Source organism: Oratosquilla oratoria, unplaced genomic scaffold (assembly GCF_046742065.1).
Source record: "Oratosquilla oratoria isolate Oo_2021 unplaced genomic scaffold, ASM4674206v1 SCAFFOLD78, whole genome shotgun sequence".
Lineage (NCBI taxonomy): Eukaryota > Metazoa > Arthropoda > Malacostraca > Stomatopoda > Squillidae > Oratosquilla > Oratosquilla oratoria.
The window spans coordinates 227836-246042 of NW_027467742.1; the positions used below are offsets into that span (position 1 = coordinate 227836).

At 38.9% G+C, this 18207-nt stretch overlaps 1 protein-coding gene across 2 annotated transcripts in view; it reads left to right on the forward strand.

The window, feature by feature from the left end:
* The window catches only part of LOC143023993 (DNA ligase 4-like), a 28197-nt gene that overhangs the window by 1921 nt on the left and 8069 nt on the right, over positions 1-18207 (forward strand). For both annotated transcript variants that reach the window (XM_076182680.1, XM_076182679.1), the window contains exons 2-14: positions 294-508; positions 2956-3113; positions 3292-3449; positions 4100-4275; positions 4568-4776; positions 5422-5579; positions 5916-6111; positions 8553-8679; positions 10274-10397; positions 12681-12862; positions 13399-13536; positions 15039-15179; positions 16406-16523. In XM_076182680.1, the coding sequence (XP_076038795.1) occupies positions 341-508; positions 2956-3113; positions 3292-3449; positions 4100-4275; positions 4568-4776; positions 5422-5579; positions 5916-6111; positions 8553-8679; positions 10274-10397; positions 12681-12862; positions 13399-13536; positions 15039-15179; positions 16406-16523 (2053 nt within the window). In that variant the 5' untranslated portion in view covers positions 294-340. The remainder of the gene's footprint in view (positions 1-293; positions 509-2955; positions 3114-3291; positions 3450-4099; positions 4276-4567; positions 4777-5421; positions 5580-5915; positions 6112-8552; positions 8680-10273; positions 10398-12680; positions 12863-13398; positions 13537-15038; positions 15180-16405; positions 16524-18207) is intronic.

Below are 18207 nucleotides of genomic sequence, written 5' to 3' on the forward strand. Positions count from 1 at the left end.
ATTTACCCAGGAGCCATGAATCTGCTCCAAGAGAGGCTTGGAACAGTGTATTAATCAGTTCTGGCATTGGAATTCTTCTTGGTTCCAGATATCTACATGATCTAAATTGTATGCATGCCTATTGTTCTATTATATGCTTATATATATCTTTTTTTGTCATTTATTATTAGTACTGGTATGCTTTGACTAGCTCATCTTCCTTATAAGGGATGGGAAGGGCCTTTTGGTATGTGTATTTTTCTATAGCTTTCAAGGCATTTTAATTTGCATATCTTATGTTTTATTCCATTCAGGTAAAGATATCTACCAAAACCAGGTAGCTCCTCTGCTGAAGAACATTATGTCTACAAGTGTTGCTTCCCGGTTCAGATGGTCTCTGCTTTGCGATGTTTTGGAGAAGATACAGGCTATACAAAAAGACAGTAAAAAGAAAAAGAAGATATTGTTTGAGTTTGTAAAACAATATCGTGACTTTCTTTCTGAGCAAAATGCAAAGAGTACTCATAGTGTAAGTATTTTCTTCTTTAGGGTACATTTTATTATTGTAAACATTGTGTCACATTTCGTTAAACTGGATAGGTACCGACGTTCTGACAATCTGTGTAGCTGATTGCAGAAGACTTTTTTTTTTTTTTTCCTCGTTGTTCAATCTGGAACAGGGGTTTCCAATATTCATCTGCGTACCGTCTGTTCTACATTGAACAATGAGGAAAAAAGTCTTCTGCAATTTTGAGCGATCATCTGTGCAGATCATCAGAACATCAGCAGCTATCCAGTTTAACAAAAATTCTATTAGAAGGAAGATTACTCCTAGAATATTGTGTTATCTTAACTTGTGTCTTAAACCATTTCATATCCTTTGCACATACAGTCGTACCTCGGTACTCGACCATAATCCGTTCTGAGGTGGTGGTCGAGCACCGATTTGTTCGAACACCGAAACCAATTTTCCCCTTATCACTGTCTTTCTTTGGACCCATTATTAAGGGCTAGAGCAACACGAAAAAGTTTAAATCTGGGAAGAAATACTCGAACAAACTGCGTACGTCTTACTCCGCTGGCGGTCTGAGTCGAACTGACGCTTACCCGCTGTTCGAGCTAGTCGAGTACCGAAAATCTGTTCGAGGTCCGATGCATTTTCTACTCGAATTTTTTGGTCGAGCACCGATTTGGTCGAGTATAGAGGCGGTCGAGTACCGAGGTACGACTGTATTCATATAAGCCTCATCCATCTTACATATTTGAGTTCATTATTAAAAAAAAGTTGTACTATGGCACTCTCATCCCATTGATAGGAACCATTCCAGATGTAGAAGGATTACAAAGGCAGAGCATGCCAATAGGAGACCTTTTGGTCCATAACTAGGTCAGATCCGAAAAAATTATGATAATGATAAATAAATAAATAAAAATTATAATAATATAGATAATAATAAATAGAATAAATAAACTCATAGGTATAGTTAAATAATAAACAAATAGTACATACATACATATACCAAGGCTTTTTCCCCCTTACAAGGGAGGTAGCCAAAAAGGGAAAGGCATAAAATAATTTCCACCCATTCCATCCCTGAATACACTCCACACCCCTCCACCCTCCCTCTTATCTGAGCACCTCCTGGATGACGGGTCATCCCTGCACCTTGCCCACTGCCCTGGGTCAGAAGCAGTGTCGCAAGACACAGCACATCCACAGCAAGGCCGCTTCATTAAATCGGCGACCCCCCCTCTCCGTCCCCCCATTGCATAAAAGGAGAGGACGGAGAGAAATCCCTTCGGGCTGCGTCAAATTTTACTCACACATACTACCTCACCCCCCATCCCCCCACCCATTCCAACTCATGCAATTACAACATCATCCATATACAACCATTCTCCATTCACCCGTCTTCTGTCCTCTCCCGTCCTTCCTCAACAGACATTCCCCTCTTCCCCAAAGCCCCCTTCACCCCATCCATCCACCTCATCCTAGGACGTCCCCTCATGTTCACTCCCTCCACATCTGCCTTCCATACCTCTTTTACTAGTCTTTCTTCACTCATTCTTTCTATGTGTCCAAACCATCCTAATATTCTTTCATCAACCCTATCTCCCAGCTCCTTTTCCACCCCTGTTCTCCTCCTCACCTCCTCATTTCTCACTCTATCTAGCCTAGTAACCCCCATCATACTTCTCAGACACCTCATCTCAAACACATTCAAACTCCTTCCCTCTTCTTCTCTTATGTTCCATGTTTACATATAACTAATAATAAGTGAAAATCAAGCAGATGATAATAAACAAACAGACAAATAATAACAAACAAATAAACAAATAGTATGACATAAATGGCAGTCATTACAGCATCTTGCTTAGGTGTTTATCTAAATAAATCATAAAGCTTGGAACTGAACTACATTCCACTGCCTCTGCAGGAAGTTTATTCCATTCATTAACTACACAGTTGGCAAGAAGGGGAGAACCAAATTGAGGGCTTTGTATATATCCATATATTTTTGCTTCCATTAGATACATATTTAAATGTTTTCTATATATATTCAAATTTCTCCATCTATCTTTATGCCAAGGTTCTCTTCGCCCTTTGAAAGAGGTAGCGACCTAACACTTGCACCCACTCTCACCCATTCCACTCCCATCCACTGCCCATTAGTTTCCCTCTCATCATAGCTACTTGTGGATATTAAATTTTATTTATCAATACAGTGAGACGTCTCATTAACGGACATTAATTAGCTGTGTTTGCGGTGTTTTTGCTGTGTTTTTGGTGCTGTTGTTTAGTGCGTGCAATCACTATGCCACCCAAAAACCACTCCAAAACACAGTGAAAACACCGCAAGCACAGCTAATTACCTTCCGTTAATGAGAGATCTCACTGTATAGATATGTTACATTTTTGGCATACATGATAAGATACCGGTAAGTGTTTTATACATATTCTGGATTCCTTTACAGAAGGATACATTCTTTCCTGTAATACGAGTTCTCCTGCCTGCATTAGACCGTGCAAGAGGAGCATATGGTGTTAAGGAGAAAAAACTAGCGGAACTATACATTCGTATCCTTGGACTCAAGAAGGATGGAAATGATGCTTCCAAACTACTTAATTTTAGGTCTGCACTTCCTTTTGTCCATCCGTGTTATGTAAATTCTCTTCTATATATTTTTTTTTATATACATTTTTCTATTTATCCATTTTTATTCATTTTTATTGATTTTTTTTTTTTTTTTTTTTTTTTTTTTCCTAGCTCCTTTTCATTTGGAAACATTAAATTTTTATGGATATTTCAGGGCCCCCAAAACTTCTGGCACCAGCGATTCAGGAGACTTTGCTGAGGTTGCCTATTTTGTGCTCCGTAATCGGTGTCCTAGCGAAGGCAAGATGACACTGGAGGATGTAGACTCTCACCTCACATCCATTGCGGAGAATTACGCAATGAAAAGTCATGGTAGGAACCTCCACGATGCTTTCATTTATGAAGTTATTGGTGCATTGGGGTAGGACGATACTTTTCTTCTCTTCCTCCTCCTCTGCATCCTCTTCTGCCTCCTCCTCCTCCTCTGCCTTCTCCTCTCAGGATGTGATGTGTTTTATTCCCATCTGCTGAAAATGAGGGAGGGATTCGGATTCAGATCGCTACTCACTTATCCAAAATCAGCTTTATCAATGAGTTTAAAAAGAAGGATATTGTTATCAGTACTAATATCATCTTTATCTTTTTTTTGTGAGCAGTGCATCAAGTATAGTTATAGTATTTCACAGCATTTATCAGTTCCCCGTATGTAAAAAAAAAAGTAGAAAATAGTGAAAGACGTTAGAGATCTTGAGCCCATTTCACAAACTTGAGTGCTGGACTGCACCTCTAGATGGAAGTAAGGGTGTTCATGGGCTTCACAGATTGGTAGTGGAAAAATTATCCTCCTCAAGTGTTGCCCCATAGAACCACTTACGCCAGTGTCCGTTACCTCCTCTTTGGTTGTTTTCAGGCGAGGCGGAGAAAGTGCTTCTTACGATGCTGCGGGGCATGACTGTACTGGAACAGAAGTGGTTGATTCGTGTCACGCAAGTGTCCGTTACCTCCTCTTTGGTTGTTTTCAGGCGAGGTGGAGAGAGTGCTTCTTACGATGCTGCGGGGTATGACAGCACTGGAACAGAAGTGGTTGATTCGAGTCTTGTTGAAGGACATGAAGCTTGGTCTTGGACAGGGAACCATTTTCTATGCCTGGCATCCTGATGCCAAAGATTATTATGATGTGAATAACAGTCTGGAAAAAGTGAGTAATGGAACATGATATTTGATATCAATGAAATCTTTTATAGTGTATAAAGTTCTTATAGAGGAGATTGATGTGAACACTTAAAAGTTTGTTTGTACACTCTATGTGCATATAGTTGATGGACAGATTTAATAGAGAAAGAATGCTATGATGAAATATTGAGTCCTATAAGTCAAAAGCAGACAAATGTAGTTAGTTAAATATAAAAATATTAAACAATAAAAACTAATATAATCACGAACGAGTCACTTTCATACCAGGTTGAGATTCCTTATCTTTTACCCTCAAGGTCTGCACTACACTGAAAGATCCTTCAGTGAGACTTCATGAAATTGAGGTGTCCGTGTTTGCGCCCTTCCGTCCAATGCTAGCGGAGCGGGCGGTGCTTGAGAAAGTGGAGCAGCAGATGGATCACAAAGCTTTTTATGTGGAAACCAAATATGATGGCGAAAGGTCACAGGTACACAAAAGAGGAAATGTCTACAAATATTTCTCCAGGTATGGATGCAAGAAGCATCAACAGTGCATTTGATCCTTCAGCCAAATATTAATTAGTTTTAAACAATATTAGACATTTGTTGTCACTTTGGTATATAGGTCTATCTATCTCTTTACCAAAGGGCTTCTTACCTCTTTTAAAGGAGGTAGCAAGGTAAGGCATGTAAAGTTGTTTCAAGTCCTCCACTCAGATCCTGTTATACCTTGACTTTTAGTAGGACAAACACAATGAGTTTCATATATAAAATCACAAAAAGATTCAAGTTTGGTTATGATTAACCACTTCAAATTCTCATGTGCAGCATCGGCTGCCATATGTAATTTGCATCACATTACTCACATTGTAAAATATAAAGTCACTGCTGTATTACTCATTCTCTTTTACTCTGCGTAATAATGTACACAGAAAACATGATCAAACCAGTTCACAGAATCCGGGGATAACTCGTGTACAACTACAAAAAAAATATATAATCAAAATGCCGATGGCAGGATCTTCATGTACCCCCTCACTTCTCATGACGCCTATATTGGCATCATCATACCAAAGTGGTGAAATTAGTGTAGTGATGCAATACAAATGCCATACAGTATGGACATTGCATGTTATCATTTTTCCTTATTGTTGTTTGACCACTTCCTCAGAAATGGTTTTGACTTCACCTCCAACTTTGGCGAAGATCCATTCTCAGGCCTGTTTACGCCACATTTACATAGACTTCTGAAGCCCAGTGTGGAAGAAGTTATTCTGGATGGGGAAATGATTGCTTGGAGTAAATCACGAAGTTGTATTGTTACTAAAGGTAAAATGTATATTTAGTTATTTTTTGCTCTACCAGATTGTGTCACATTCGTAGTATCATATCTCTTCTCATTCTTTTAGTTCAAGTGACAGTCAGTCTGTTGCCCCAGGCTAACTGTCTTGAACAAAAAGATATATTATCTTAAGAACTCTGAAGCTAAAGGAGACTGTTATTTGGTGAAGATCTAACATTCAAATGATGCTATCAAATCAGAAGATATAGAGTCTGTTGTATGTAGGATGTATTGTAGTTTAGAGTTATGCATAAATTAAGATTTTTTTTTTTATTTAGTCTGAATAAAGTGATTTTTTTTTCTTCTTCATTTTCTTCTTTTAGGAGAACATATGGATGTAAAAAACCTCAAGGAAGATGGAGATTTACAAGTTTGTTTTGTAGTATTTGATATTATTTACTTGAATGGAACCATTCTAACAAACTTACCTTTGAGAGAGCGTTTGGAGAAAATCCCCACAGTTGTCAATAGTAAAGAAGGAAGAATTATGATCTCACCAAGAGTACAAGTGAAAACTAAGTAAGCCACTCATAATTATTTGTTGTAAACATCCCTATAAAATATGAAGAAGTGCATTTTATAATATTGTTGTGAATGTTTAATAAGCAAATTATTATATGATTATATTTACATGCATACATACATATACCAAAGGATTTTCCCCCATAAAAGGGAGGTAGCCAAAGTCAAAAGGCATTATTCCATTCCCACCCACTCCACTCCCATTCACCACTCCTCCCTCCCTCCCTTCCTCTTATCTAGGTTCCTCCTAGATGACGGATCTTCCCTGCATCTCGCCCATTGCCCAGGCTCAGAAGCAATGCAGCAAGACACAGCACATCCACAGCAAGGCCACTTCATTTAATCAGCAACACCTCTCTTCATCCCCTTACGCAGAAAAAGAGGAGATGGGAAGAAATCCCTTTAGGCTGCATCAAAATATTCACACATAACTAATCTCTAGCCCCCCCCCATCCCCCACCCATTCCCTTCCATGTATCACAGCATCAGCTTAATTAGCAAGTTACTATATAAGTACAGGACCACAATGCAAATAAGTTTCTTATGCTTCATTGCCTTAGCCTCACAATTTTATACATTTTGTTTTTATATATGTGTACAGTAAAGGCTCTCTTATCCGGCATCACTGGGACCAAAGGCATGCCGGGTACTCGAAAATTCCGGATACTTGAAGGGGTACAGAAATGTGTGTACAATCACCCCCTTTACTCACTATTAATGTCAGTTAACATATAGTATCACATACCGTAACATAAACAAAGCGTCACATGATTGCGGCATCACCACCTCACTCGCCAACATACAGCTCATCACTAGACACTAACCTTCTCTGTACTTTTCTGAAGGGGTCACTAAAATAAGTGAAGGGTGGCGAGAAACTGACCCAGACAGTGGTGCGCTCTGGTGACGGCGGGAACAATTAAAGCCTCGCGTGGGAAATTTTATCGATTTGTATTGATTTCATATAGATTTTTATAGATTTTAATGCTCGGAAAAACTATGCCTGATACTTGAAGTTGCCGGATACCTGAATGCCAGATAAGAGAGCTTTTACTGTATCTTATTGCCAATAAATCTAATCCAATATTTACATGCAATTTTAAAATTTATACAGTTATAGCATATAATTAAGGCATCCAGAAACAACATACCTATACCAAAGGGGCATCTCAGCTAAAATATAGTTTTTGAGGAAAATGCACATAAAATTTTGCATTTTGTACATTATTGTATTATCCATGCTTAACTTGAAACCAGTAAAAGTGGTAGGGATGCCCCTCTGTTTTTGGATGCCTCTTATATTGAAATGCCAGCTTCCCTCGTAATTTCTCTCGACCATTTCCACAATTAGCCCCAGAAGGTAAAAGGTGTCGTGAGGGTACATGATGTCTCTCAAAGGGTTTATGGCACTCATTTGAGGAGGGAGACCTTCTTGTCCTCTTCAGTATGAGTCAAATATTCAAGCACACATTAGCTGATTGATGTACGATGATGCATCACAACACATCCATGATAAGATATAAAGTTACAGATGTATTACTTTTTCTCTTTCACTCTGAATGTTAATAACTGCAGAAAATATGATCAGGCCAGTTCATAGACTATGGAGCTCACTCAGCTGCAACTACAAAATACAGATTGACCTCTCATTAACGGACTAAAAGGGGGTAACGGTGTCCGTTGATGTGAATAATCCGTTGATTTGGAGTGGTTTTTGGGTGGCATGGTGATTGCACAGCACTAAACAACAGCACCAAAAACACCGCAAACATAGCTAATTAACATCCGTTAACGAGAGGTCAATCTATAAATATAATCAGGAAGCCAACGCTGGCATCCTCATGTACTCACCCGCACCTCGTGATGCCTACGTAAGCATCATGAGGGGCTATGGGCGAGCCAGAAATGGACTTGCAACAATACAGAATGGAATACTGAAATACGATTGGTATTGCCATACCTTCAAATGCAACATCACTACAATGAGTTCACATAATGGGACACAATAGAAGTAAGATGGAGTGAAAGAGAAGAACAATTAACATGCATAACCTTGTAGAGATAGGCCTGAAACTAACAGATAAACCCTCAATGTATTTAATTCAGTGTGTTTCATTCACTATATTATGTATGAGGGGACAGAGAGTGGAGGTCACCAATTAGATGAAGTGCCCTTGCTGTGGACATGCTGTGCCTCGCTGCATTGCTTCTGACCCGAGGCAATGGGCAAGATGCAGGAATGACCCATCATCAACGAGGAGCCTAAATGAAAAAGATGGAGGGAGGGGTTGTGAATGGGAGTGGAGTGGGTGGAGATGAAATGGGTGGGAGTGGAATTATGCCATTTGACTTTGGCTACCCCCCTTGTAAGGGAGAAAAAGCCATTGGTATATGTTTGTGTGTATTTAATTTGAACTCCTAATTCATTATCTCAACAGGGAAGACGTTGTCAGAGTTCTGAACGAAGCCATTGATCAACACGAAGAAGGCGTGGTGCTCAAGGATCCTGACTCTGTTTATCGTCCAGCGTCGAGGAAAGCAGGATGGATCAAGGTCAAACCAGAGGTAAATTCCACTTATCCCCTGCTACCCCCCATGTAAGGGGGAAAAAGCCTTTGGTATATGTATGTATGTACTTCACCATATTTAGAAGCTCTTTGGCTGAGCAAGTTAATAATGATAATAATAATAATAAGTTTATTTGGCATTGAATCAATATACATGAAGTGCAGATACAGTATCCCCCCGCTATTCGCGGGGGTTATGTTCCTTCCCCTCCTGCGAATCCCGAAAATCCGCGAATTATTGATGCACTTATAAAACGCAGATGTATGATATTATATATACTAAAATATGCTTCCCAAACACATTCTAAAGACTCTTACTCATCAATACAGTAATAATGTAGTAATATATAGTAACGATAAATTAAAAACAGTAATAATGTAGTATAATATGTACATAGTAATGATAGATTAAAAACATTATACTGTATCATCTCTCTTTTCTATTTTTTATTTTATATTTACTGACATTGTTATTTTAAAGTTATTTACCAGTTATACTGTATCATCTCTCTTTTCTAATTTTTTATTTTATATTTACTGACACTGTTATTTTGAAATCATTTACCAGTTATACTGTATCATCTCTCTTTTCTAATTTTATATTTTATATTAACTAACATTGTTATTTTAAAATAATTTACCAGTTATGGTGAATGTGAGCGTTTTTCTGCTAAAAAAAAATGGATTAAGAAATTCACGAATATGTGGGGCCGTGAACGTTGAACCGCGAATGAGTGAGGGTATACTGTAATGAAAAGAACACATAGATCGAAATAACAATTACATTTGCCGAGGATAACACAAAAAAGCACGTAAGCTTATTTCCATTGTGGTCCTCAGCAATTACGGCATCATTACTTGCAGGAAAGGTCAAAGGGATGGCTGTTTGAATCCTGCCACCGGTGAAGTTGAGTCAAGGGCATGGTTAATTGAATTCCATGCTACAAAGTCCTCTGTGAGGGGTATCATCTTAGCCTGCTGATAGGGGGGATAGTTTGTTACATTAAGCCATATCATCATCACGTCACCACACCATAAACCCGTTGGATTGATAACAAAAAAACATGTTAGATTTATTTTGTAAAACCTTTTGAATTGATATGATGCCTGTTGGAGTGATATTTTGTAACATTAAACAGTATCATCATCGCGTCACCATACCATAAACCTGTTGGATTGATAACGAAAACGTGTTGGATTTATTTTGTAAAACCTTTTGAATTGATATGATGCCTGTTGTAATGATATTGTGTAACATTAAACAGTATCATCATCACGTCACCATACCATAAACCCCTTGGATTGATAACGAAAAACATGTTGGATTTATTTTGTAAAACCTTTTGAATTGATATGATGCCTGTTGGAATGATACATACATACATACATATACCAAGGCTTTTTCCCCCTTACAAGGGAGGTAGCACCCTGCCCACCGCCCTGTGTAATATTAAACAGTATCATCATCACATCACCATACCATAAACCCGTTGGATTGATAACGAAAAACATGTTAGATTTATTTTGTAAAACCTTTTGAATTGATATGATGCCTGTTGGAATGATATTGCAAAACCTGTTGTGTTTTCCAGTATGTGGATTCCTTGGTGCCAGAGTTAGACCTCTTGATTGTTGGTGCCTATTATGGATCTGGAAGAAAGAAGGGGGTCCTCTCCCACTTTCTGCTTGCTGTGGCTGTTCCAGTAGATGAACCAGGTAAGCCACTATTGTACACAATCCCCTTAATCCAGGATATGCCACCACAACTGAATACATTCTTACATACATATACCAAAGGCTTTTTCCCCCTACACGGGAGATAGCCAAAAAAGGCATAGAAACCACTCCCACCCATTCCATTTCCTATATATTCTACTCCCCTCCACCCTCCTCCTCCCTCCCTCTTATCTTGGCACCTCCTGGATGACGGGTCATCTATTTATATAAGGATGAGGGGACGGAGAGGGTAGGTCACTGATTATGTGAAGTGGCCTTGCTGTAGATGTACTGTGTCTTGCTACACTGCTTCTGACCCGGGGCAGTGGGCATGATACAGGTATGACCTGTCATCCATGAGGAGCTAAGATGAGAAGGGGGAAAGGGTGGTGGGTGGGAGTAGGTATGTGCCTTTGGTCATGGCTACCTCCTTCATAAGGGGGAAAACCCTTAATATATAGATAGAATAGATAGATATAAGGACACTCGTTGGCCAAGTGGTTTAGGGCATTGCTACTTGCAGCAGAGGTCAAGGTGATGGTGTTTCGAACCCTGCCACTGGCGAGTTGAACCAAGGGTATGATTGATTAAATTCCATGCTAGAAAGTCCTCTGTAAGGGGCACTGTCCTAGCCTTCTGATAGGGGGAGTTTTGTGATGTTAAACTGAATCATCGTCTATCTATATAACAAGGGCCTCTTTCCTTATAAGGGAAGTCCTTTGTATATTTTTTATCATACAGATACCAAGGACTTTTGCCCCCTTACAAAGGAAATACCTAAAGTCAAAAGGCATAATTCCACTCCCACCCATTTCATCCCCACCCACTCCACTCCCATTCACCACCCCTCCCTCTCTTTTTTCTTGGCTCCTCCTGGATGACAGGTCATCCCTGTATCACGCCTATTGCCCTGGGTCAGAAGCAATGCAAAAAAAAAAAAATAATAAAATAAATATAAATAGAATAATCATAACCAGAACAAAATATGTAAACTATACCAGTCCAAAAGTCATATGAAAGGTACCCATCCCTTAATTAAAAGACAAAATGAGATTGATAAATTCAACATATTTACTCTAATTTTGTATCAGACTTACCAAGGATTATGAAGATGGGTTCTTGTTATGCTGTGATTGTATAGTTTGGGACTCGGAAAATTATTACCAGTCACTAGACTAAATGGAGGTTTGTTAAATCAATGGCTGAGTGCAGTTTTAACCTTTCATTTCATATAGTTTTGAAATAATTCTAATCCTCTTAGTCAAATAGAATTGCATGGTGTTATGCACAACAAATTTTTCAAAAACTGTTACTGTGTGGAAGAGGTTGTTTGTCTTAATATGATGACAATCTATATATCTTCTTCGTGAGTAGCTAAGATGAGAAAGGGGAAGGGTGGGAGGAGGTACGTACCTTTGACTTGGCTACCTCCCTTATAAGGGGGAAAAAAACTCTTGGTATATAGATACATAGATAATTATAGGAAAAAAAAGACCTATTGGTATATGTATGTATGTATATATATATATATATATATATATATCAGACTTATAAGAGGGAGGGTGGAGGAGAGTGGAATATATAGGAAATGGAATGGGTGGGAGTGGTTTCTATGCCTTTTTCTTTTTGGCTACCCCCCATGTAGGGGGAAAAAGCCTTTGGTATATGTATGTATGTATATATATATCAGACTTTTTCTATCTAGAGAGAGCTCCATAAACATGGAGTTCCCCACATGTGAATATAATTACTGAGTAGCAGCAAGACTAATTACTATTTATAAGATAGAGGTGCAATGGGCAAGATGCAGGGATGACCCATCATCCAGGAGGAGCCAAGATGAGAAGGAAGGAAGAGTGGTGAACAGAAGTGGAATGAGTGGAGATGAAGTGGATGGGAGTGGATTGCCTTTTGACTTTGGCTACCTCCTATGTAAGGGGAAAAAAGATGTATGTATGTATGTCTAAGATACAACAGAAAAGTTGATTGAAATAAGTTTGAAATGATGTCAGATGGGGAATTTTTCTCAGTAGAATTAAATCCCTCATCCACAAAGAACAAAGACCAATCAATCAATCAATTAATCAATCGATAGCTAAGATGAGGGAGAGAACAAGCAAATGTTGGAGGGTTGTGAGATAGATATATACCTTGATTAAGCCACCTCCTCTTATAAAGGGGAAAATCTGATGTATGGATGTATGTATATAACTTTGTATTATCACTTGTGTTCGATGAGCTAATTCTGTACAATCTGACTATATGATCTTATTTTGTTGACAGGTGCCAAACCCAGTCAGTTTCATTCCATTTGTCGTATTGGATCAGGCTATACAGTTGCCGAGCTTAATAATCTTTTGGCTAAGCTCAATTCAAACATTCAGTCCCATCAACCAAGGGGAGTTATCGTCTCCAGAGAAAAGCCGGATGTTTGGATCAACCCAGCCAATTCATGTATTGTTCAGGTCAGCTTTAGTGTTTGATAATTTGTGAGTAGATTTAGTATAATTAAAAGAACGGTTGTGAGTGCTCAAAATGTGTCTGAGTCACATGAAAGATTTTAAACGTCAAACTTTGCACATTTAACATTTTGCTTCAACCTGAATAGAATCGTCACTGACGGCGATGTCAATCAAATAATTCCGACAGTCATCCCCGGTAGTTCAGTTGGTAGAGCGTCGGTTTTGCTTCTTCGCAAGCCTCAGTTCGAGTCAGGGATGACTGTTGTAATTATTTTATTTTGCTTCAACTTGATGTCGTAAGCAATGAGAGGAATATTATTAATCATTTGTTTGTGCAATTATGATGCTTATTGACCAAATGTAAGATTATGAAGTCTTTATAGTATTTATGCATGCATAAAGATACACAATTTCATTTAATCGATGTGTTGATTTGTTGTAGTAAGTAAATATGCTTTGACTCTGCCACCCCATAATAAAGGGAAAAAGGTAATTTGTTATATGTATGCCAGTAACAAGATAATGATATTTCCGGGTAGGTTCGTGCTGCAGAAATAGTGAAGAGTGAACTGTACCAGACAGGCGTTACGTTAAGATTTCCTCGTGTAGAAAAAGTGAGATATGACAAGCCGTGGTATGACGCCTTGACAACCACCCAACTGAAGAGCCTTGTTGAGGTATGTAAACAGATATTCGGAAAAATAGTTAAATAATTTTTACTCACGTAATAGGAGGGGGGAAAGAATGCTGCCACTGTATACCCATACATGTTATAGAAGGTGACCAAATGGGAGGCATAAAGGGATCCTGTGCTCTCCATTATTTTCCTACAAAAAATCAAAGCATAAAAGAATCTGGGAAAGGGACTCTTAACCCATTAAACTCCGATGACAAGATGTCTTGTCATTTGGTCAAATAAAACAAAAAATATATAAAACACCAAAATGTTTGATCCAACACCAGAAAAATATGACGTCAATCCTCCTCGCTTCGTGAAGAGAGCGAAGCGAGGACTGGTGTTGGATCAAACATTTTGGTGTTTTATAATTTTTTGTTTTATTTGACCAAATGACAAGACATCTTGTCATCGGAGTTTAATGGGTTAATGAGATCCTTAGTAGTTGGATCATTAGATGTGATACAAAGGAAAGCAAAAGTGAAGAGATTGGTAATATCAGGGGTGGCATTCCAATTTGGAAGTCTGATTATCTGATTGATTGGATTTGCATTTTCAAATCCGATAATTGAATTAGACGAACCCCCACCAAACAAATTGGATAATCACAATCAGACTGCCGAAAATTTTAAACAATTTGCAATTAATCCAGGTCACTTGTCTTTTTTTGTAATCAGTAATCGCTAATCAGACTTCAATTTTCTCAAATTGCGCCCACCTGTGGGTAGTATATATGTGTATTTACCTAGTTGTATTATACAAAAAGGGAGCTATGCTCCTAGTGACCCGCCTTTGTATCTTACAGCATCTAGTTTGTTCTTAAATTCTTGTATGGATGTGTTAGCACTGAGTGAAACTAAACTGTAAGGAAAGGTGAGTTGAAGATTAGGAACATGGTAAGTAGGACGTCAGGAGCGGCATGAGGGTGGGTGGGAAGGAGTCCCTTCAGGGCTATACCTCCTGTTGGAGATGAGTTGGTTGATGGGTTTGGAAAATCTGCAGCTTTACTACTCAATGGTCCCTGATAATAGAAAATCTAGGGTAATGCAGTAAAGTCAAATACTTTGTTTATATTATGGACATAATATTTTCATTCATGTGACTTCATAGAAAGTGACTTTCTCATGGTGTGGCTCTTGTAGATTAGTATATACTTAGAAACACATTTAAACTCTCTTAAGAAATGTTTGCATTATTTCTGTGGGTCATTTGATTCCCAAATTTTACCAAATTTTCTGTATGAATATACTCATGCTGCATTCTTTCTGTGGGTCATTTCATTCCCAAATTTTACCAAATTTTTTGTGTGAAGATACTTATGTTGCATTATTTATTTTATTTTTATTCATTTATTTATTTAGTTATCTATTTATTTAATTTTTTTTTTCTTTTTTTAAGCTACCTCCCTTATAAGGGGGAAAAAAGCCTTTGGTATATGTATGCATTCTTTTTAAAGAATTACAAAATCTAAAGAAATTTGTGTCTACATGTCTTTGATGATAGGAAGCAAGTGGTAAGCTGGCTACCAAACATTACATTGATGACGGGGAGAAGTCATCGCCAAAGAAGAGAGCAGCACCCCGCGTTATCCAGCCCACTTTACCCGATCATTTCAAACCAGCAGACTTGAGTTCTGTCGTGAAGGTGAGGAAGATCTAATATTTGACTTATTTCAAGTTGTTGGTATGTTGTAATAAGTTTTTGTACATTTTTCTTTGTGGATGTGCTTTGTCGTGCTGCATTGCCTCAGACCCAAGAGGAGCCAAGATAAGATGGAGGGAGGGAGGGGTGGAATGGGTAGGGATGAAATGGGTGAGAGTGGAATTATGCCTTTTGACTTTGGCTACCCCCCTTGTATGGGGGAAAAATCCCTTGGTATATGTATGTATATACATTTTTCTTTGCTTTCAAAACCTTTACTAAGTAGTATGATTGGTGATTATTCTTATCTCCTAACAATTTTGTACATTTGTGTGCATTTACATAACTGTAGTTTACAATGTTGGAACTGTGTTCATGGGAGCCTGTCGTGCATATCCGTCTGTCTTCCAAACCAACATATTTTTCACACTGTCATAAGAACATAAGAATAAAGGAGACTGCAAGAGACCATAAGGCCTACACTAGGCAGCTCCGTATCCATCACCACCTGTCATAAGAACATAAGAATAAAGGAGACTGCAAGAGACAGTAAGGTCTACACTAGGCAGTTCCGTATCCATCACCACCTGTCATAAGAACATAAGAATAAAGGAGACTGCAAAAGACAATAAGGTCTACGCTAGGCAGCTCCGTATCCATCACCACCTGTCCATCCTTGTATCACCTATCGTGCTTCTCAGACATGTCATCTCAAACATGCTTATGTTTTTTTCTTCTGCCTTCTTCAGATTCCAAGTCTTCACTCAGTAGTGTCATGAGTACAATCAATCTCATACCACTTTTTCTTTGCATTCATAACCCTTTTCTTTCCACTCAGAAATTTAGTTGTTTCCTGTATTTTACATTTCTCCCTGTCTTCTCCTTTTCTGCATGAGGGGACAGAGAGGGGGGTTGCAGATTTAATGAAGCAGCCTTGCTGTGGATGTGCTGTGTCTTGCGACACTGCCTCTGACTCAGGGCAGTGGGCAAGATGCAGGGATGACCCGTCATCCAGGAGGTGCCAAGATAAGAGGGTGGAGGGGAGTGGAGTGTATTTAGGGATGGAATGGGTGGGAATGGTTTTTATGCCTTTTTCTTTTTGGCTACCTCCCTTGTAAGGGGGAAAAAGCCTTTGGTATATGTATGTATATATGTAATTTAAAAACACAACTAACTTGTACAATTTGTACACTTATGTGTTTTTATTTTTTTGTAATTTCTCGAGACAGAAAGATGAACTGTTACAAAAGAAAGAGATGTGTATTGTCGATGGTGGACCAAAGTGGAACAAACATCAGCTAGAGAGGAAGGTGGCAGAACACGGAGGAACCTTCACTCAGCATCCAGGTAGTTAACCTCTTCAATACAAGTCAAACATTCGCACACACATTAGCTGCCTGATGTACGACGATGCATCGCAATATGCGCGTTACAAAATATAAAGTTACGGCTGTTATAGCCCACTCATTCTCGTGCACTAAGAATGTTTTGAGACTGAGCTCTCATTAACGGACGTTAATTAGCTGCGTTTGCGTTGTTTTTGCTGTGTTTTCGGTGTTTTGGAGTGGTTTTTGGGTGGCACAGTGATTGCACACGCTAAACAACAGCACCAAAAAAAACGAAAACACAGCGAAAGCACCGCAAACACAGCTAATTAACGTCCGTTAATGAGAGGTCTCACTGTAACTGTAGAAAACACAATCAAGCCTGTTTACAGAACATGAGGGTCACTCAGCTACAACTACAAAATAAATAGAATCAGGACACCAACGCTGGCATCGTCATATACTCACTCACGCCTTATGACGCCTACATGGGCCTCATCATATTCTAGGGGCTAACAGCAATAGACTTGATTGAAGTTGTTGTTCTTATTGTTGTTGGCTGGCCCTGACAACAACACTGTATCTCCTCTCTTATTGACTTATGGTCCCACCCAGAGGCTGTTGCCAGTTTCTTGGAGACCATGAGTATTCTAGGGGCTAACAGCAATAGACTTGATTGAAGTTGTTGCTCATATTGTTGTCGGCTGGCCTTGACAACAACACTGTATCTCCTCTCTTATTGACTTATGGTCCCATCCAGAGGGTGTTACCAGTTTCTTGGAGACCATGAGTATTCTAGGGGCTAACAGCAATAGACTTGATTGAAGTTGTTGTTCTTATTGTTGTCGGCTGGCCCTGACAACAACACTGTATCTCCTCTCATAGTGACTTACGGTCCCATTCAGAGGATATTACCAGTTTCTTGGAGACCACGAGTATTCTAGGGGCTAACAGCAATAGACTTGATTGAAGTTGTTGTTCTTATTGTTGTCGGCTGGCCCTGACAACAACACTGTATCTCCTCTCTTAGTGACTTGCGGTCCCACCCAGAGGATGTTGCCAGTTTCTTGGAGACCACGAGTCTAAGAGAGACCAGAAGTAATGGATTCATTGGCCTCTCAGAGCACTCATGCAAAAACACATGAGCATTTGCTCCAAACCTGAACACTACAGTTAGGTAAATACATACACACTCATAACATAAAACAAGCACTCCTGGATCAACTACCAAACTCCATGCACCACCCGGCTCCTCCAGACATCAGTCCAACCCAGAAATCATTTCCATGACCAATAAGAACCACACTGGTATGACTTCATTCATGCCATCATCCAGTATTGAAACAGCATCAACACAGAATAGGGCTAACTAGAGATTCACGTAGATGCAACCATCATTTAGAATACATAGAGCACCTCATCGTACACTGCCCAACTCTAATTCTATCTAGAAAATGCAACATGTCTTTCATAACTGGCTTGCAGGCCAATTCAGAGAGACCTGGAACAGTGAATTGATTGAAGGATTGATTAATTGATTATTTAAGTGCTCCAATTTTTTTTTATGTCATTTCATATATGCTTTGTTCTTCTAATAGGGCATTCATTTTATATACATTAGTTGTTTTTAGGAAAGTAAAACTATGTATTTTTGCATGTATGTTCAAAGGAGAGAGAGGGGTGGGTGTCGCCGATTTAATGAAGCA